Source organism: Peromyscus maniculatus, chromosome 12, assembly GCF_049852395.1.
Source record: "Peromyscus maniculatus bairdii isolate BWxNUB_F1_BW_parent chromosome 12, HU_Pman_BW_mat_3.1, whole genome shotgun sequence".
NCBI lineage: Eukaryota > Metazoa > Chordata > Mammalia > Rodentia > Cricetidae > Peromyscus > Peromyscus maniculatus.
Window position 1 is genome coordinate 80,240,120 of NC_134863.1, and position 18,557 is coordinate 80,258,676.

At 41.0% G+C, this 18,557-nt stretch overlaps 2 protein-coding genes across 35 annotated transcripts in view; both read right to left on the bottom strand.

Annotated features, from left to right (window-relative positions):
• Synj1 (synaptojanin 1) overlaps nt 1–12,347 on the bottom strand; it is a 79,627-nt gene extending 67,280 nt beyond the window's left edge. For 27 of the 34 annotated variants that reach the window (XM_076549176.1, XM_076549194.1, XM_076549193.1 and 24 more), the window contains exons 1-2: nt 12,232–12,347; nt 11,179–11,324 (exon numbers count right to left, since the gene is read on the bottom strand). In XM_076549176.1, the coding sequence (XP_076405291.1) occupies nt 11,179–11,324; nt 12,232–12,332 (247 nt within the window). In that variant the 5' untranslated portion in view covers nt 12,333–12,347. The other 7 variants (XM_076549196.1, XM_076549195.1, XM_076549191.1 and 4 more) reach the window with 4 other exon arrangements.
• A 2,954-nt stretch (nt 12,348–15,301) lies between these two features.
• The window catches only part of Paxbp1 (PAX3 and PAX7 binding protein 1), a 32,308-nt gene continuing 29,052 nt past the window's right edge, over nt 15,302–18,557 (bottom strand). The window contains exons 17-18 of the mRNA XM_076549197.1: nt 17,905–18,059; nt 15,302–16,450 (exon numbers count right to left, since the gene is read on the bottom strand). Coding sequence (XP_076405312.1) covers nt 16,333–16,450; nt 17,905–18,059 — 273 coding nt within the window. The 3' untranslated portion in view covers nt 15,302–16,332. The remainder of the gene's footprint in view (nt 16,451–17,904; nt 18,060–18,557) is intronic.

Genomic DNA, 18,557 nt, shown 5'->3' on the forward strand with positions numbered 1-18,557 from the left:
AAGGTCACAGAACAGAATTTTAAACAAGATAAGTGCAATAAACACTTATTCTCATGAAAATATCTTTGAGGCACCAGGGCAACACCCCCTGCCTTAAGAGGCTGAGGCAGCAGGCTCATGGATAGTTCAAGACAAGTAAGGCTTTGCCTCAGAAAAGCCACTGATAACAAAACTCAGCCCATATCTTTTAAAAACACTGAAATATTTATGATACATAAAATTCACATCTTCATTGCAACTCATTATCTAAAATAGCAAATAACAAAACTGGTATGTTACCCTAGACTAAAACATTAAGTTACTTGTATTTAATCAAAAGGCATTTGAAGTGTTGAATTAAATGTAAACTCTAACTTTCAATGAATTACAATAATTCAAACTAGATAAAGCTACTCAAGAAGGCCCTGCTACCCAATGTAAACATTCTTGTGGCTCAAACCTTCCAGACTGGGATTAGATTGTACTTCCCCAATTGAGCTAGAAGATCAAGCAACAGACTGTGGGTCAATAAAGCACAGAGCACGGTATCAAGTGCCTGTAATTCTGGCATTCCTGAAGTCTGAGAGAGCAGGATCGTGAGTTCGAGGCCAGCAGGGCTCAATGGAAAGTTCCACACTACATAGCACATACTAGGCTACACATCAAGATCCACTCTCAAAAAGGCAGGGCGTAGGAGTTGCAAATTAGAATGCTGCTCCTAGAATCACAATTTGCCTGTGGTTACATGGGTGGCAATTTGTGGTCAGCCTATTTGCATGTAAATAGCACTTTGGTATAGAACATCCAGAGGGTACTAGAGATCATGTAGTCCAAGCTTCTCATTTTCAGAAGAAAAAGACTAGCAATTATCTGATTCATCCAAGATCATATGACCAGCTAGCAGTAAAGTCCGTTTGCATTTCATCACATATAAAACAAAAAATTTATAAGGTAAAGATTTTTTAAATTAAATTTTTAAAAATCAAAATTAAAATTAAAAAAATCAAAACTACAAATGAAAGATATGAAACAAACTACTGTTCTATATAACCTATGCAACCAAATATTGACAACACTTTTTTTAAAAAAGCTTCTATTTACTCAAAGTATTCAGTGAACATCTACTATGTACCAGTCCCTTGCAAGATTCTAGGTTCCTGAAAGGACAGACGAGGAGGGCAGTCATTATATAACCAAGCAAATGCTACATCCTGGCAGACTGCTAGGCACGGCAGCAATGCCTGTTAATGCAGTGTCTTCAGCAGCAGGCTAACACCGAAGGATCAAAAGTTCAAGGCAGGTGTGGGCAATTTAGCAAGAACCTCTTTCAGGATGAAACTGTAAGAGGACTATGAATGCAGCTCAGTGGTAAATGCCCACGGCTCTGGGCTCAGTCCCCACAACAAACCAGTCCTAATGGAGTTCTAATCCACTACTGAGGTACTAACACACTGGATCCATGGTGCCATCCTACACAGTTAGCTCTCTATCAATCCCATGCAGCTTCCCAACAACTATGAACCTGACAACTAAGCTTTTGACCCCATTTTCCAAGAGAATCATTAAATAAGATAGGTCAAGACACATTTTCAATGTCGACCAGAAACAAACAACTAACAAGCACTAATGAACAAGCAACCAGAATCCACTTAGTATAAGATTAATCCTGTCTATACTGCAAACATGGTCCACAGGATATTAAAAGACTGTTAGCCTATATTTCAATAAAGCAATTCAATAGACCCAGCAATACTGTGGTTTCTAGAGAATAGGGTAACACAGAACCCACAATAAATCCTTCCCATTAAGAACTAGTTTCTATAAGGAATACACTTTATACATTAAGTCAGACTTTTAAGAAATATACACATATGAAGACTATTGATAAGGAACATTAAAGAGTATATAACATTGAATATACAGGAATATTAACAGAGAATAACTTAATAGGAAATGAGTTTGTTTTTCTTTCTAATTGTTCAGCTCTAGTTTAGCTGACAAAAAATAAAACACAATCCAGACATGGGAGCTCATGCTGTAATTCCAGCACTCTGGAAGCTGAGGCAGGAGAATTACCACCATTTAGCCCAATGAGTTACAGATCAGACCAGTATGGACTACAGTGTGACATCCCACATCTCAAAAAAATCAATACACACAAAGATAAAACACAAATCCTTATTAATAACCATTGTAAATTCAAATAAGCAAATCAAAATACAATGTGTAATAGTAATTGTAAATACAATCTGTCAAGCCACGCCTCTTTTCAGTAGTCCAGTTCCATGGCGAGCCCAGTGTGAGAGTCCACAGAACACTTTAGTGCTGCCCTCACTCCCGAAGCTTCTTTCAGGCCCCTGTTCAGACTCACTGCAGCAGACCACCTGAAAACAACACAACTCCTTCTCTGCTCCCAGCGCACTGAGCTCCACTTCTCCAGCTTCTGAATGTGGGGAGCCCACCCTTTCCTTCAGTGCTTCTCCCACAGAGCCCAAGCGGGTCATCTGGTTCTGTTCCCCCTTTGGTACATGCTGTTTCTCTATGTTCTCTCGCTTGGACGGCTTCTACGGAGAAGCGCAGACCGCTCTTGCCTGTTACTCTTTTGTTTCTATAGGCGTCCCTTTTTCCTGAGCTGCTTTAAAGATTTTTCTCTGTCGCTGAACTAATTTGCATCATGGTGCAGTTTTCCTCATGTTTCTTCCCCCTGTGGTCATTTAACTTCTTAGATGTGCAGACTTACAGTCTCCACAAACTTTGGTAAATTGCCAGCTGTTATGTCTTCAGACATCTTCCTTCCCTCTTCCTTCCAATCATACATGTATGTATGTTAGGTCACATACATACATGTGAAGCTGTCCCACAACTCACCCTCACAACTTATTTATACTGGTCTTTTCTTCCTCTGTGCATTTCCTTTGGATAACAACTTCTATCTCTGGATCTTTAAGCTATTCCAACTATTCCTTCTGTAGTGTTCAATACATGGTTCCTATCAGTGTATAATGTCATTAGATATTGTCATTTTCCCTTTGGATAACTGATGTGAGTCATGTTTTCATCTCTTTAATATGCTCATACTTTATTTCTTGAACATATGGAATATATTTTTCAAAGCTGTTTCAATGTTCCTTACTAACATTAACACCTGTTTCTACAGATTGACTTTTCTCCTCATTATGAAGTATATTTTCTGCTTCTTTGCATGTCAACTAGTTTTCAATGTGAGTATGGGTTGAATGATATGCATGTATCATGTAACACATAAATTTTGTTTTACAGATATGTATGTATGTATATAGACACACACACTTGTATTTATTAAACTTTTGAGAACAGTTGTTTGAAACTTAAAATTATTGGAAACTGTGATCTGGGAGACAACAGCAGATCCTTTGGGGTCTTAAACTTCGTTAGGTAGGACCAAAGAAGAACTTAGTCTAGAGCTATCTTGCTCCATTAATGAAATAATACCCTCGTAAGTATTCAATCTGACTTACTTTTCGATATCTGAAAACCATCTTGTACATTTCTTTTCGTTTGCTGTTGCTATTCTCAGATAGGAGGCAACCTCCAGGGCCTACTACTCCAGTGCAGTCAGAGGCAAAAGTCTAGTCTGTATTTCTGGGCTAGTTGTGCTCCAGGCCAAGTTAGACTATCTAACGGACCCAAGCTCATGTAAGACAACGCTACCTCACAGGGCTCTCCTGTTCAGGGAAGGGGCTCCATCCTCCTCCTTTGGTGCCCACAGCAGTTAAGAGGCAATGAAAGCATGTGGGACCAGTGACTTGTTCCCACACTCGTACACTCTTCCTGCTGCTGCTCAGACTCAGGCCTGGGCTGACTGTTATCTTATGTTGATGTTAAAGGTACTTTTTACTTTCTATTAAACATGTACATTCCAGGGTTTTTAGAAAGAGAAAATAAATGTCACAATTTTAACATAAGCAAGAGCAAGTCTAAATTTTATTTGATACTTAAAAAGTCAACTCTAAAGTCATTTCTTCCCTCACATACGTTTTTTAAAAAATAGCCTACTGCAACTTATCAAAAGGGCAGCCTTGTTGACTGACAGCATTTGGCAATTTTAAAAATGCACCGCTTGTCACTGCTGCTTATTATACTTGGCATCCAAAATTTTACAAGCTGACATTCAATTTGTCCCAGCAAACAACTGTGTTCTTAATGACCTTACTTTAAAATCTAACCATACTTCTATATACTTAACAGAGTAATAGTAGTTTATAGGCAAAAGTACAAATTGATTGACTCTCTCACTAGAAAACACTGCCAACTTCACTTTTAACTGAGAACTTTTCTATGGGTTTGCCTTTAATCCTAGCACTCAGGAGGCAGGGGCAGGCAGATCTCTGTGAGTTCGAGGCCAGCAGCCTGGGCTACAGAGTGAGTTCCAAGAAAGGCACTAAAGCTACACAGAGAAACCCTGTTTCAAAACAACAGCAACGAAAGAAAGAAAGAAAGAAAGAAAGAAAGAAAGAAAGAAAGAAAGAAAGAAAGAGAGAGAGAGAGAGAGAGAGAGAGAGAGAGAGAAAGAAAGAAAGAAAGAAAGAAAGAGAAAGAGAGAGAGAAAGAGAGAAAGAATTTTAATATTATTTCCAGAATAATCAACATCCAGCAGATGTACACATCTTTAACCAGTTTGAATGCCCACAGACAAGTCTCCTTGTCTTGGCCAAGCTTCTCTCAAACCAAGCTCAAGAGGTTTACCTTCAAGCAGGCAGAATCACAGGTGTGTACCACCATACCTAGTGCAAGTCTCTAAAATACAGAAAATAAACTTCATAGAAAACAACACTAGCCAGACAGTGGTGGCGCACATCTTTAATCCCAGCACTTGGGAGGCAGAGGCAGGTGGATCTCTTGAGTTTGAGGCTAGCCTGGTCTGCAAAGTGAGTTACAGAACAGCCAGGGCTACACAGAGAAACCCTGTCTTGAAAAACCAAAAACCAACCAACCAACCAACCAACCACCACCACCACCACCACCACCACCACCAACAACAACAAAAAAACAAAAAAAACAAAGAAAGCAAACAACAACAGGCATTCTGGGGTATGTGTATATATACACAACAGAATGCCATTTGCCACAAAAAGGTACTGTCATCTTCACAGCAGGGAAGGAGCTGGAGAAACAACGTGAAGTGAATAGGCGAGGAAGCATGACCAACACTAGATGACATGATCTCACTCATTTGTGGAATCTAAGAAAAGTCAGTGTCACAGAAGCATGGACCAGAACAGTTCCCAATGGCTGGAGAGGATGGAAGTGATGCTGGGCAAATTTGTCTGTGGATACAAAGTTAATTACTTAAGAGAAATGAGTTCTGTTGCTTATTTACACAGCAGGGTAATGTATACTTCAAAACGGCTATGAAGGATTTTGAACGGCTCAAAAACAATAAATGTTTGAGGCCATGAATATGCTTAATTACCTTGATCTGATCATAACTCACTGTATACATATATAGAAATACCATACTATACAAATTATTATATGCCAATTAAAAATTAAACTGGGCAAGCAATGTAGCTCAGTAATAGAGTGTTTGCCTATAATCGTGAATCCTGGGTTCAATCCCCATCAATGCAAAACCAACAAACAAGCAAGCAAAAACATACAAAACGTGTGTGGGGGGGGTGTGTGGGGGTGTGTGTATGTGCAGCTGCGCTTGCCTGCATAAGTACATATGAAAGTCAGAGGCCACACGTCAGATTTGTTCCTCTATCTCTCTCTGCCTTATTTGTTGAGACAGCATCTCTCTGAGGCCAGGGCTCGCTGTCTCAGCTGGCTGACTAGTCAGCCCCTGAGATCTGCCTCTCTCCACTCAATACCCAGCCCAAATCTTAAGTTGGTGCTGGAATCCAAACTCAAGTCCTCACAGTTGCTCAGCAAACACTTTATCCACTGAGCCATCTCCTCAACCCAATATACTGTATTTTCAAATAGACAACTTGGAATCTGTCAATTTTCTAATGTAGGTTAGTCTTTCTCACTAATGTCAATCACCTAATAATTACGTGTTCCTTAGTGGTGAGTAAAATATTGTGCCAAGCATTAGGAATATAAACCTTAAGAAACATGTACACAGTTCCATGTGATATGAAAACACTATTGAAAATGTCATGGAAAAATTACCTTTTGGTTCAGCCTGAGGACTTCAAGAAAATGATAAGCTTCATAATACACGGTCACAGCATTATAATTCTTGAAAGATGGCTATTTTAGATAAAATCTATAGGTCAAAAAAAGTGACCTCTCATAACAAGGTACATGTAAGTTTTGCTCAGAAATTATCATTCTGATGCAACTATGAGAATCTTTGGAGACAGAAGCCCAGGTACCAGTGTTTGTGAAATCTTCCCAGATGATTATGTGCAGCTTAGGCACAGAAATCATTGGCTCAGACTAGGACACACTGGCTTAGCTCTTAGGAGGCTCAGGAGTTCAAAGGTCATCTTCAGCTATACAGCAAGTTTGAGACTAGCCTGAGCTATGGGAGACCTTGTCAGAAAAAAACTAAAGCAACCCGAAACATCAATAGCTGATTAAGTTGGTGCAAGTCTAAAGAAAATGATGAAGACTGGCAAGTCCTCGTACTGTGTGAAAACACTGACACCATCTCCCGGGAGGAGGTCACCACTGAACAGACAGAGTGGAGGGAGGTTAAGGAAGACCTTGATAACAGGCTGAAGAGTTTAAATTTTATCTTAAGAAAACAGGGCACACACTCTGACGTACTATAAAAATGACTTTAGAGGACATTTCTTGCAGACTGATAAGCAGGAGGCCCTGAAATACACAGGCTAAGAGTGGTGAGGGTGGAGAGAACACACCCATATCTTCCAGACAGTTCCCTGAATACAACAGACATTATACAGGACAACATCTGCTGTGGGATGTCTTTCTGTATGCTGTGAATATGTATTGCTCTGATTGGTTGATAAATATAGCTGCATTGGCCTATGGCAAGGCCGCTTAGAGGCAGGAGGAAAATCCAAGCAGAGATACAGAGAGAAAAAAGAAGAGGAGGGGGAGATGCCAGCAGACTGGTAATGCCACGGCCACAGGGCAACTTACAGATGAATAAAAATGGGTTAAATTATAAGAGCTAGCTAACAAGAGGCCTGCCGTAGGCCATGCAATTGGTAACTAATATAAGCCTCTGAATGATTATTTTATATGCAGCTGTGGGCCTCAGGGCCGGGCAGGAACGGAAACTTTCTGACTACATTTGGCGCCAACCATTTAGCAAGAGGTCTTACAAACATCTATCTTGGTATCACTCCAACCAGAATACCAAATCAAATGTTTTGTGACTGGCTATTGCTATGGTGCCCAGGATAGCCTCAAATACAAGATCTTTCTGCTTCTGCCTCCTGAGTGCTGGGGTTACAGATATGTAACATAATACTAGCACCTAATTTTATAAATCAATTTATATAAAGAGAAAAAGGTTACCTCTTAAAGATTTATATTTTATTATTGCACAGTAGGGTACCTACAGGTAACAATGTTCTATATATTCTAAGAAACTAGTAAAAGGGTTTTGCATATTTTCACCATACATGGCAAATGTCCAACCCATTTCAACATTTTATATAATGTACAAATGATTTGAAACATCATGTGTTGTAGCTACATATGTAATTTTTTATGTTTGTTATATATCAATGAAAAAGTCAAACTAAAATATATTTTTGGGGTTGCTGTAGAATTTATACAAAAGATAACACATCCAAGAGAATATGTATCCACTTATGTTAGCTTTACAGAGAGAAGCAGTATTCAAACTTTGGTGTCCTCTGAGAATTACTTACATAGCTTAAATCCAATGAGGACACAATTAAGAAACAATTAAGCTACAGAGGTAGTTTGGTGTTAGAGTGTTTGCTTAATATGCAGTACTTAGTTTTAAGTCCTAACCATGAAAATAAATATATATTGTTAAGAAAATATCTTAATATTATTCCACCTCATAATTAATGCCCCCAAATGGATGGTTTAGAGACTTTTAAAAACCATTATTTGGCATAAAAGATAACTACTAGAGGTTTTATAAGTATGATTGTTCTTGGGTTTTCTAACCTTAACATATAGCAATTACTCTGAAAACTACAGGTAAATTCATAATTTGTAAGCTCCATGGTAACTTCCCATTGCAATTATGAGTAACCACAATTTAAAAATATACTAGAATTTAGACAACATTAATAAATCAGGTAATGTCAACCAAAACACAAGCAGTTGAAAAACATTTTATGTTACTAGCCAAAGTCCCCCAATCTCATGTTTTCATTTCAGTCTCCATTAGTGTAAGCACATCTATAGCATGAGAATGTATGCTAGCTGGATTAACACTGGAGCATGGCACTTTCATTTTATTAAAGCATAAAAACCAATTTGGAGCAATGAAGGTCATACTGAATATTACTTAAGCTTTTTCTTGGGATGTATCTATCCCTTTGCCTCTCCCTTCAAACCATGTTACTGTATGCACCAAATATATATATTTGGTGCATACATATATATATATGTGTGTGTGTGTATATATATGTATATATATATGTATATGTATGTATATGTTATATACTGATCTTTGCTTGAGAGTTGTTCATTATGCCACTATTATTTTCCCTACTAGGATAAAATTTTACTATTTTAGCCAGGTTACACATGAACCAATCTGAAAATCATATATGCATAGGTCAGGACATTATGCTCTTTACTTACTGAGTCTAAAGAAAGAATAATACTTAAAATATTTCAGATTATATTAGTAAATATGTGTTTCAAACATTACTATATTATACACACACATATATACACACAGCAATATATAATATATATTATATATTAAATACACACACAGAGTATGCATGGAGGCCAGAGGTTGACATCAGGTGTCTTCATTATATATTCATTATATATTAAATACACAGACACAGACACATACACACACACACACACACACATACACACATAGAGTATATATAAAGGCCAGAGGTTGATAGCGGTGTTTTCTTTTATTATATATTTATTATATATTAAATAAACACATGCACACATATATATGTATATACACATACACACACACACACATAGAGAGAGAGAGTATACATGGAGGCCAGAGGTTGATATATTTTTTTCCATTATATATTAAATACACACACACACACACACACACACACACACACACACACACCGAGTATGCATGGAGGCCAGAGGTCAGGTTTTTTTCATTATATGTTCATTATATATTAAATACATACATACACACACACACACACACGCACACACACACACACACACACACAGTATGCATGGAGGCCAGAGGTTGATATCAGGTCTCTTCCTTTATTATATATTTATTATATAATAAATACACACACACACACACACACACACACACACACACACACACAGGGAGAGTATGTATGGAGGCAGATACTGATATTAAGTGTTTTCTTTTACTGCTCTCCATATTATTTTTGAGACAGACTCTTTGCCTAGAACCTGGCAGACCAGCTGACCACAAAGTCCCAGGGCCCCTGTCTGTGCTTTCCCAGTTGTAGGATTATAGGCATGTAGTGCCAGGCCAGGCTTTTAGGAGGGTGCTGGGGATCAAACTCAAGTCCTCATGGTACATGGAAGCATCTCCCCAGCCCAAACACTAGTTTAATTCATATAATATGATCAATAAACAATCTGAGAAAAATATAACCCAGAGGGCTAGGGATGTCGCTCAGCTGGCCGAGTGCTGGCCTAAGATACACGAAGCCCTGAGTCAATCCTCAGCACTGCAGAAACCTGGCACAGTGGTGCACACCTGTATTCCCAGCACTCAGGGTATGGAGGCAGGGGGGTCTGGAGTTCAACAGCTTTGGCTATAGCATGAAGGGTCAGGCTATAACAGATTGCTTAAAAAAAAAAGGAAAAAAAAATCAATCATAAGAACAAATAGTTATCATTAGAAAAATCTGTCTAAAAAAAAAAATCATACTTGAGACAACCCCAAACTAGTGTTATCTGCCCGAGTCTTATATTGAGAATGAAGTATGGGGTACAATGAGAGGTTCTCAGCAGGTAAAAAGAATTTGCCACCAAGTCTAAAGAACTGAGTTCTATCCCTGGAACACATATAGGAGGAGAGAACCTACTCTCACAAGCTGACCTCTGAACTCCACGTGTCCCCACTTACACACAAATAAATAACTAAATGTAAAAAAAAAAAAATGAAATAAAGCATAATGTTAATTAGTATTTTATTTTCATCCATCTGCCACAAATTATCCCAAACTTTATTGTGTATGTGTGTGTGTGTGTGTGTGTGTGTGTGTGTGTGTGTGTATGTGTATGTGTGTATGTGTGTGTTACAATAAGAAGTCCTTTTCTTTAGAAACCAATCAGTTTGCAATTTTTACTGGAAATATAAACACTTAGGCTGGAGAAGTCCATCAGCAGTAGATAACTTGCCTGGTCTGAATCTGACCCTCCCGTATCACACATGCACACTTGGAAAGTCCATCAGCAGTAGAACACTTGCCTGGTCTGAATCTGACCCTCCCGTATCACACATGCACACTTGGAAAGTCCATCAGCAGTAGAACACTTGCCTGGTCTGAATCTGACCCTCCCATATCACACATGCACACTTGGAAAGTCCATCAGCAGTAGAACACTTGCCTGATCTGAATCTGACCCTCCCGTATCACACATGTTCAGGGGGGCACACCAACATATAAAAAATAAAAATAAAAAACAACAAAAGTAAAGGGTTTAACATAAGATACACAGAAAAAATATCATGACAATTAAAACTGACCTGCAAAATTCTGTGCTTTACAGGTATCAAGCAAGCTGTCTTATTGGGTTAATGTGATAAGACATAACTGCAACAATATTTTACAAAAAGATACACTTCTAGAAGCAGAACACAAGGAAAACAAAATCCTATCAGCAAAATCTGCAACCTCCCCAACTACCATCCCCCCCCCAAACAAAAACCTAAGTCTGAGTTTACAGGAAATAAGGTTTCATTCAAATTAAGTCAAAGAATAAATCCATCAGATAAAATTCAGTAAGAAGGCTTCCAAGAATTTTTTTTTATAAACTGTTAAACTTGAGAGTTACAAACCAAAACAGAGATCATAATCAGTTAGGCTAAAACACGTGACTTACAGAGCACAGCCACAGCCCCAGACTCGAACATGAGACATTCTTCCTTATGCCTCGTTTCCACTATGAGGCTGAACGGTGGGGGATCCAATTTGTGGTAGATTCGGAATCCTTTGCTGAACGCCATCCTCCGTTCTTCAGAGGCAGCCCTGTGGAAAACCAAGCCGAGTCAAGCGAATGGACTGCGAGACACCCAGTGGTCCCTCCCTGCCAAGTTTGATGGAGGTGGGGGTGGAGAAAAAGGGAGATCAGGGGTGAACGATTTATTCCAAAAGATAAGGCGTCACCAAATTTTTGCCAAAAGGCAAACGGCAACGCTTCCAATTCTCAAGACACAGCGAGGCAAGGCAGGGTTTTCGCACTGCTGGTCCTGGCTTGGATGAGGTGAATTTCCCATTTATGCTTACCCCCAGGAAAAAAAAAAATCAAATCGGGAGTGTATTTTCAGTTGGGGTTGTTTATCAGCTTCCTGCTTCACGATTTGTCACTACTGGAAGGGGACTGCTGGGGAAACTTCAGGTGGATCCTTAGGCGGAAAAGGCCAGGAGATGGGAGGGAAGGTTAACCAGGCTGCCTCAAAGCTCGGGAGGGGGCCGGAGGAGGGCAGGGATTATCATCACACCGCCCAGGACTCCCTAGGGCGGCGGCGAAGGGCAGGGAAAGCCGCACAGGTGACCGCCGCCTCCCGCCCAGTCACGCAGGTCATGGTGACAAATGGATCCCGGCGCGGCTCGATGGGTTCCGTGGTAGCCGGGGAAACGGAGGCACCGGGCAGTCCAGTGCCTCCATTATGCGCCTCAGGAGATGCCCCGGAGCCTGTGCTGACGGGGTTCTTTCCCGCCCGCAGGGTGACAGCCGCTGTCACGGCGGCCACCCGCCGCCCGGCGGTCTCCTCGCCACCAGCCGCTCGCGCCCCGCCGCCGCCGCCTCTCACCGCTCACGTCCCCGCTGCGACCCGCCGCCACCGCTCAGGAAACGTCCACCCGCCGGGGCCGGCAGCCCGCTGGATCTAGCCGCGGCCGCTCCCCGCTCCCCGCCCCCCGCCGGCTGCCTCACCTCTTCCTCCGGCTCCTCCTCCTCCTTCTCCCGCAGCCGCCGCCGCCGCTACAGCCCCCGGAGGCGTCACTTCCGCTCCAGCAGGCCCAGCTCTTCCGCATTGCGCCGCTGCCGGGGGCGGAAGGTCCGCCCCTTAGGGTGAAGGGGCGGAGCGGTTTCCGCCCACGCGGGGCCGTTCGGCCGGGCCGGGCCGGGCGCCTGCGGGCCACCCGGGTCCCGCAGCCCCCGCGACCTGGGTCCCCGTGACGCCTTAGTCAACGCGGGAGCGGACGGATCGCACGGCAGGGGAACCCGGCAGAGAGAGGGTCCGGCCTCCTGGCATGGAGTCCCCGGAGCTCGCCAGCCCCTCCCCGCGGGCAATAGGGAGGGACTGCGGGAGAGAGCCGTGGGGGCCCGAGTTGATTCGTGCCCGAATCGGGCATCGGGACCACCCCCTGCCGCCTCCGCGGACCCGACGGGCGGGCGACGGGAGGGGAGGGCTGGGCGCTGTCTGCCAGCAGCGCGGGCGGGGTGGCTCCCGAAGAGCTGTCCATGGTGTCTGGCGACAGGGAGGCAGCAGGAGACTGTTCCCTGGCTGTTCTGTGCGTTCTCGGAGCTCCAGGAGCTGCGGATGAGTGCTCGGCTAAATGCAGTGGAGGAGAGAGAGGCAAGCAGCAACCGGGAGCTCAAGGCGGCTAAACAAAACATGGCTGTCACTTAGTGATTTGCCGACCGTGGCATTTTATAACTAAGGGCATCACACGGTTTCATGCCTTTTTTTCCCCTCGACACATGCCTATGATTTGTGTCCGGCAGAATTATTCTGCTTCTACTTAAGAGACAACAATGGAAGAAAGATGTAGTTAATAGGGCTTTAGAAAGGAATCGAAAACCCGAGCAACCCAGCATTCATGTTTCACTAGCCTCTTCCCCTTTTTATTTTTTCCCCAAAAGCACAATATGATGATGCGTTGCACAAAATCATTTCCTCTATCAGGCTCTATCATGTGACTTAACATTTCTCCATTTTATCGAAGACAAATCCACCCTGGTTTCAAAATACTAGTAAGCAAACTAAACACAAGCCATCTCTAGTCAAGGAGAAACACACTTGAATTTAGTTTTGAGATCTTTTCACTTAGTCTCCGTAGAAAAGCTTTTGCTTTTTGTTGTGGTTACAGTAACCACAAACTTACACTGATAATTAAAATGCTTGAGAGGACTGTGGTTAGTCATTTTCCTTTCAAGAAGTGTCCCTTTCAGGTGGGGACAATTCTTTTTTTTTTTTTTTTTCCCCGAGACAGGGTTTCTCTGTGTAGCTTTGCGCCTTTCCTGGAACTCACTTGGTAGCCCAGGGCTGGCCTTGAACTCACAGAGATCCGCCTGCCTCTGCCTCCCAAGTGCTGGGATTAAAGGGGTGCGCCATCACCGCCCAGCTGGGGACAATTCTTAAAAGAAAAAAAAAGGTTGGTGAGAATGTGATGCCTGTATATGATATGCAACAAAAAAAAAAAAAAAAAAAAAGTGCTCAGGAGAGTTATTGAATTGTACCTTGGAGGTAACTTTATTTTTTGAGACCAAGTAACACAGAGCCGAGGCTGGTGTGCCTTTGGTGACTAGGTTTATGTGGTGACTAGGACTGAACCCAGAACTTCATGCATACCAGGTATTTTACAAACTGGGGGCATCCCCAGCCCTTCTGACATCTGAAATCACCCTTAAGTGGAGATGTAATCAAACTTCCACCTCAAGAATCTGTGAGGCTACATCAGAAACCCTTTCTCAAGATGGGAATCATGGCAGTAGGCTCTTCCTAATTTAGCAAGCCTTCTGCCTATTCTTGTTTTTTTTTTTTTTTTTTTTTTTTTTTTTTTTTTTTTTTAACTAAGATTCAAATTTCTAGGTTGCCATTTCTTTCTTCAAATTAAATTGGAAACAGGATTTATCTCTAGTATTAAGTCATAGCTTTCGCAAATCCTTTCGAAATAATTTTTAATCATAAAATAAGCCCAGGACTTGAAAAACATAGTAGCAACCAACCTTTAAACAGTTCTTGTTGTTCTTTTCCTATATAATACTTTGTTACAGCGTTTCCAAAGAGCTGTACACATTTTTGAGTGAATCATGGTATCTTTATGATAGGCTAACTTAAATACTTCAGTGATACAGTCTAAAGGTCTGCAGAGAAGCCAATGCCTTCTTGACTTTGAAAATGAGCAATGAGTGAGGCTTGTGACAACCATCTCAAAATACTCCTTGATACTTGAAACCAGCAAATGGTAGATGGTTGGGCAAAGAAACCTGAGTTTTGGATCTTCAGCAGATGATGGTGGATACCCAGGCGACCGTCATGAAATCACAAGTACCCTTACAAAGGAGGCAGAGGGGAACCAGATACTCATGAAGTGACATGAAAACATGGCAGACTGGAGAACCATGACAAGCCAAGGCTGAGGACCTTTGTAGGACTCACGGTCCTGGTGACACTTCCAATTTCTGGCCTCCAGCACTCAAGAGATAACTGTTTTAAGACACTCAACTAGTATGTGACACAGCAAGTGAGAATTCCCTTTCTAGTGTCTTTCCTCATTTAGGAATGAAAAACTTCTGTTGAGACATAAAGGCCACGGTTTCAATGCACAGTTCTGTGCTACATTCATCTTGTATCAGAGTTCTGGGATAGTGTTCAAGCCTATTCCTAAAAGCTAGGATAGAAAGCCTGAGTGCTTCTTCCTAGAGTTCCTAAAGACATACAGGAAGGATGGTTTATGTGACAGGTTTGGAAACACAGTTTAAGGCCCAAATACCTATTTGTGTTTGTTTTAATCCACTGACAATGACGGATGAGTGTTCTCAAAGTTTCATTCCATTTAGGAGCTCACAAAAGTATTAACAAAAGACTCACCCAAAATGAGTATGTGGAGCTAAGCCATGCTCCTGCAAACACACAAAGCCGACAGGAGAAAGGAGGGCACGAAGGACACCGTCCTATTAACTACCTGCCTTTAAGAGTACGCGCTGGCCTGTTAACAGCCTCCCACTATGAATCACCTGAAATACTCTCAAGTCACCAGCAAAATACAACAAAGGATGTATTTAAAAATTAATTTAATGCTTGGCTATAGCATAATTACACATATAATTATCAAACAATAGTCCTTAATTTCCAAAAAGTTCCTCTTTTGAAAACCACAGAATCAGAAAGCATTAACTTTAAAACAAGTTTCTCTGAGTATTTACAATGTGGTATAAATATTACAGAAGACCACCGATAGTAAATTGCCTGGGTGCGTCTAATCAGCAAGGCATATTCTTTATTGCATATATAACTCACATATGTGGGATTTAAAATAGGAGAGACTATAGAAATTCATGTATATGTAAGCTGGGCAGGGAGTAAAATCATGAATGACAAAGGACAGTCAGCCTAAACCATGCAGTTAGTTTGTGGGCTTATTGTCAAAAACTAAACCGATGTCCCACCCTGAACTCTACTGCTCTATCACCTAGCGCTCGCTCACATTAAACCCACATGTGCTCCAAGGCTGACTCACGAAGTCCCACACTCACTCAGTGACAAAGCCCGTACGTAACTCAGCTCTCATTTAAGGCAGTACAGCGACAAGTGACGACAGTGATGCGGCTGACGTGGGGGTGACGACCGTCCCCTGCCAGCCCTTCTGCTGCAGCAGCACCGCAGTTCCCGCAGCGACTGCTCCTGGGTCATGTTCTGTTGTTAGAAAGCTTCCTCTGTAGAAAAACACCCGCAGATTTCCAGCGTGAAAACCCAGGGTGGTATAAATATATACATACATATATGCATAATTATACAATTGACACTACACACACATCGTTTATAGAGGACACTTAAACGAAGTTAATTTATGACGATACAAAATACCTCCATAAACAAAGTATGACAGGCAGTAAGGAAAACATTCATTGACTCCTAGAAATAATCTGAATTCCTTTGTTCTGAAGAAATCACATTGAAGGACACAGTAGTAATATAATGTTTTTGTATTTAAACAAGAATCAGTATCTTACAGTTTAAGAAACTTTACATATGTACAAAATTTACACACTGGGAATGGGCAAAGCAAACACTTTCCGGTCTCAGATCTACTTTCCTTCCACCAGAGACTTAAGTTCTTTCACATTGTGGTCACTTGCGACAGACACAGCATGATCCAAAGCCCGAACACTTGCAAGAAGTTTTACTATCTGTTTTATGTTTTCTCTGAGAGAAAGGAAAAAAAAAATCACAATATTATATTGAAATAAAATTTGCTCTTGGTTTTACAACTACCTTAGAGAATCTGCCAAATAACTTTTCCAGGCATCCATTTTCAAACACTGAGAAGAAGACACGCAAGCTACAGCAAGTTTTCAAGCGTCGAGATGGCTCACTGTAGACTGCCTGCCACCAAACCTAATGCAGAGTCAGTTCCAGATCCTGCATGGTGGAAGGCAAGAGCCAATCCTGCCAGCTGTCCTGATCTCCACACACGCACCACGGCAGTACGGACACCACTCTCAAAACAAAACAAATAAATGGGAAAAGGACCTTTATTGGTTATGTATTCAAAAGGTTTAAGTGACTGGCCCAGAGACAGGAAGTTCATTCTAAACAGAAACTATTTTATTTTGATAAATGATTTTCATCAATATCTAGGAAGAAAAGCAGTTATGATCCCAAACCCCTTTGGAGCTCTGTCTCTCTGCTTCCCAACCAGAGTCCCAGCCCTTGTGGAGTACAACTTCAACAGAGAACATTTGTCTTCATCATCAGCTTATCAAGAGCCAAACCTCAACTCCTTTAAAATTCATTCAATAAAGCCTAGTCCTGCTTTTCTGATCAGTCCTGCTTTACATCAATCCACCTTATTATGAAGAAACTGAGATATTAACACCAGAATTCTTGAAAGGATGAGTAAGTACACGTCTCTGAGCCTCGCTCTGGGGTTAGTACAGAGAAAACAACACATGTCTAACAAGCATCAATTGTACCAATGTTTACAAAGCGTTCAGGCTAGCCCTAAGCTCACTCTGAAGCCCTGGCAAGCCTTGAACTGAGACTCTCCTGCCTCAGCCTATAATAAGCCGAGGTTCACACCTGGGTCCAAGCCAGTCTCTTTCCTAGAGATTTTTCATGAAAACTAGACACAAGCTATTCCCAAAACAATCATGAAATGGCCTTTAGTCTGTAATATGGATCAAGAGAGCATGAAAGCTCTCAAATACTCAACTTTAACCCAGTCCACATTTCAGTGGCCATTCTTTCCAGGTTTTACATCTACATAATGAAAGCTCATAGGCTAAGGATCACTACATGCTAAAACTCTGACTCTATTCAATTCTTCACAGGAGACAAAAATACAAATTTATCCACTGCTCCAGGCATGACCCTTACTGTAAGTTTTCTCTAAAAGCTTTCAAATTTAATGCACTGGAAAAAAAGACAAAAATTGTACAAACAAAAAATTGTGTATTTGGTAGGTTTGTAATAGTAAATAAATGTACAATTTAAGAGAATATGATCAGAGTACATCTTATATATACACAAATAATGTAATGGAATTGTTTAAACAATAAATTAAGAAACAGGTTAAAATGACTCCACTTGATTATTTAATATTAAATCTGACTAAAGAACTCTAGATTATCATTTCATTAATTGAAAAAATAAATTACCTTGCATTTCTTTTTTCCACATCAGAGCACCCAATACTATTCCTGTAAATTGTATCTGCTAAATGTACAAGATATCGGCAAAAATTTTCTAACTGAGAAATAGTTCTTTCTCCTTTCAGATTCACAAACCACTGCTTGGGGAAACAGTTGATTACCTATGTAGAAGATGCAAATGAAATAGTTAAAACAGAATGAAAATGTCAAAAAGCTAAAGCTACATAATGGTTATTATTTACTGCTATATAATGTATCTTTTTAAAAACCTGACTTCCTATATTAACTATACCAATGTCTGATTTTTTACAATACATCAGACATTCAAAACAAAATAGTTTGCCAAATATTTAAATACACATAAAACTGATAACTGGTTGCCTATTTTTTTTTCAGTTATCAATGTGACTAAAGCAAACCATGTTCCCTTTGTAAAAACACATGTATAAAAACAGTACTCTAGTCTCGTCCCTTCCTTCCTGAAAACTTCAGTGATCAGTATCTATGTTGGTTGTAGGAATCCAGTTAGCCCAAAGTAAGATTAAGACTATCGACACTAGAGATAGCGTACACAGCAAGAGCCTTAACCCAGTGAGCAGGGGATTGCGACATTCTGGCCTTAGTGCCAAGGATTAAGTAGTATGAGACTGAATCCCTCA